Below are 2,595 nucleotides of genomic sequence, written 5' to 3' on the forward strand. Positions count from 1 at the left end.
TCATCTAACAGTGGAAGCAACAGTATGAGCCCACCATCTTAGACTGTCTTTCATGTCAATCTCGTTTGTTAATGCTGGAATTTTCCAATTCATCAATGGGTTCTCTGCGTTTCTCCTATCCAAAACCTCCCAAGCTTCCGAAAGATAAGGCCTTGAAGTTGCAGTTTCATCAACAGGCTCTTCTTCCCCATCTTTCTTTCCGAATCTTTGCAACCCCGGAATGAGTGATGCCAAGCTCGAATTCCTATCTTCCTCTGAGAAAACAAAACCCAGATCCATAAACCCTTTTAATTCTTCAAATTCAAGGTCAGACAAGCTCTTCGTTTTGCCCCTCTTCCTTCTACCACTACTTGTGACCTTTTTCTTGGATGATACTTCGAAATCTGTCGGTATAGTTTCCTCTGGTTCCGTGACTTCTTTTCCCGCAAAAAGGATGGTTTTGAGCTTTGACGTGAGGAGGACCGAATCTGGAGACAGAGAGCCATCATCGAAGCTTGCTTTGGAGCTCAATTGATCACTCATGGACCTTTTATGGAGAGTGGGGATGCGCAAAAGCTCTGGCTTTTTTGGTTTTCCCTGAATTTGATTATATGGGATTGTCTTATCAAAACTGGATAAATCCTGTAGATTTGGTTGTTTCTTGAAAATCTCGACCCCGAACCAGCACGAATCAAAGAGCTTCATGATCTCCTCTGCGTCCATAGATGGCTGCCGACTAAGAAGGAAAGATGGAAGATTTTTGTGGTTGGTTGTGCCGTGTGCGGAATTTAGGCTCCATATATATGCCCAGCCTTCAGAAAACGTCAACTGGTTCAAACACGTTTTGCTTGTGTATAAAACTTAATTATAAATAAACTATTACTACTGCATTCTTTTCTTTCCCAAAGCGAGTAGCCTTTTTTCCATTAAAGGAGTGATGGAATGAAGGTAGCTTAAAGAAGTGGTAAAGTAGATAATTAAAACATGGATTATTCCATATGATGAATGCCAGCGTTGCCGATAGCAACGTCTTGATGGTGCGTTTTGTCTCAGACTGCATTAATCAAAGTCCATACCTATCACTGTTAGATGACTGCACCAAACATTAATTCCGTGCTAAAATATGTGATCAATGGCAATTAGCTATGATTTTTGGTTGGTTGGTTGGTTGGCACTATTAAATTAGTTGAAAGGTTCTCTTTTCTTATGCGTTCTGATTGAGAATTTATTATATTATTTGGCACTCGTGGGTCCGTATATATATATATAGACCGATCGAGTATTGGAGATTTGCGATAAAAACATTTAGAATACATAAAATAAGATCAAACATCATTATATATATTTGTTGATGTCCATATATATATATATATATATTGATGAGGGTATCGGAATATATCGTATCTTTCTATGGGACGTTGGAAACTCAGGAAAGACATTTTAGGGAGGTATTTAAATACTCTATTTAATGATTTTTGAAACAATCTTAAATACTTTATTGCTTTCTTGAGCTTTCACATCTAAAATTGCGTCACGTTTTACATGATATTCTTAATATAATATAGAACATACATGGCTTCACATGCAGTAGTAAACATGTCTGCAGCTAGCTAGCTTCTTTTTTCCTCCCAACCAAATAAATAAAATATTCTGGATTCAGCGCGCGGCACCCTGTAGCTTTCAGAGCCATGGATTTATGGCTTTCACACCAGATTAGTTGTTCTAAAACGCCAATAAATACATGGCTGCAAATTAAACTTTGTAATGAGACACAAGTACGACTTTCATCATCTTCATTTGCTCGTCAATAAGGAAGAAGAAAGTTAGGCAACCAAGAAACATTAATACAAGTATAATAAACACAAAGAGTTAACTCTCACGTGTGCCCTAGCTAAGACCCACGGGGCCACGAGGACGCGGGCCACGCGTAAGGCGAGTGTTTTTTGTGGCCAACAGGTATTTGACACATGAAGTTTGAACTTTGTTTTGTTTCTTTGACTTTTCTTTCATTCGATCTTCGTATTTCTTTATTTCAAGTATGCTAATTTCTATTTTTTATTCTTAATTTGGCCATTCGTCGAAACAAGGCATCGATCATTCTACCCCAACCCCGTTTAAGCAAATATTATAACATCGATCCTCTAGAAACTTGCAGACGTTAAATAATAATATTATTAATATAAACCCTTCGGCTTACAAACGGGCTCCCTACGTTGTGCCCCAAGAGCAGCTCGAGTTGGAGCATTCGGAACAATAATTTTGGGGGCCCAAAAGGCCAGCATAAAATAAGATTAATCTAGAAGGTCACGGGTCCCCTGGTTTGAATAGTAAGTATGAAATGAGATTCAAAATTGAATAAGATATGAGAAATGATAGCTACAACTTATGTAAGTACCGCGTAATTATTTTATAAAAAGTGAATAAATATGAAATCTATATGAAAAAAATTAATTTTTTAATAGTAAACCTTACTCTTTTTCAAAACAATTGTATAATACTTATATACTCTACGACTGTACGTAACATTACTTCTCAAGTTACAACGGCAAGTACTTACAGTAAGCCGAGCATATATAACTCGTGAAAAATTAAAGCCATGCATAATTAGAGTTTTAT

At 37.1% G+C, this 2,595-nt stretch overlaps 1 protein-coding gene across 1 annotated transcript; it reads right to left on the reverse strand.

Annotated features, from left to right (window-relative positions):
* On the reverse strand, positions 1 to 702 carry LOC121264821. The gene has a single exon (XM_041168124.1). It carries the CDS (start codon positions 700 to 702, stop codon positions 1 to 3), a length of 702 nt encoding a protein of 233 aa, XP_041024058.1.
* Positions 703 to 2,595: the final 1,893 nt, after the last annotated feature.

Source organism: Juglans microcarpa x Juglans regia, chromosome 5D, assembly GCF_004785595.1.
Source record: "Juglans microcarpa x Juglans regia isolate MS1-56 chromosome 5D, Jm3101_v1.0, whole genome shotgun sequence".
NCBI lineage: Eukaryota > Viridiplantae > Streptophyta > Magnoliopsida > Fagales > Juglandaceae > Juglans > Juglans microcarpa x Juglans regia.

Coding starts and splice junctions, on each gene's coding strand:
- LOC121264821 (XM_041168124.1), bottom strand. CDS start 702: ATGGACGCAGAGGAGATCATGAAGCTCTTTGATTCGTGCTGGTTCGGG.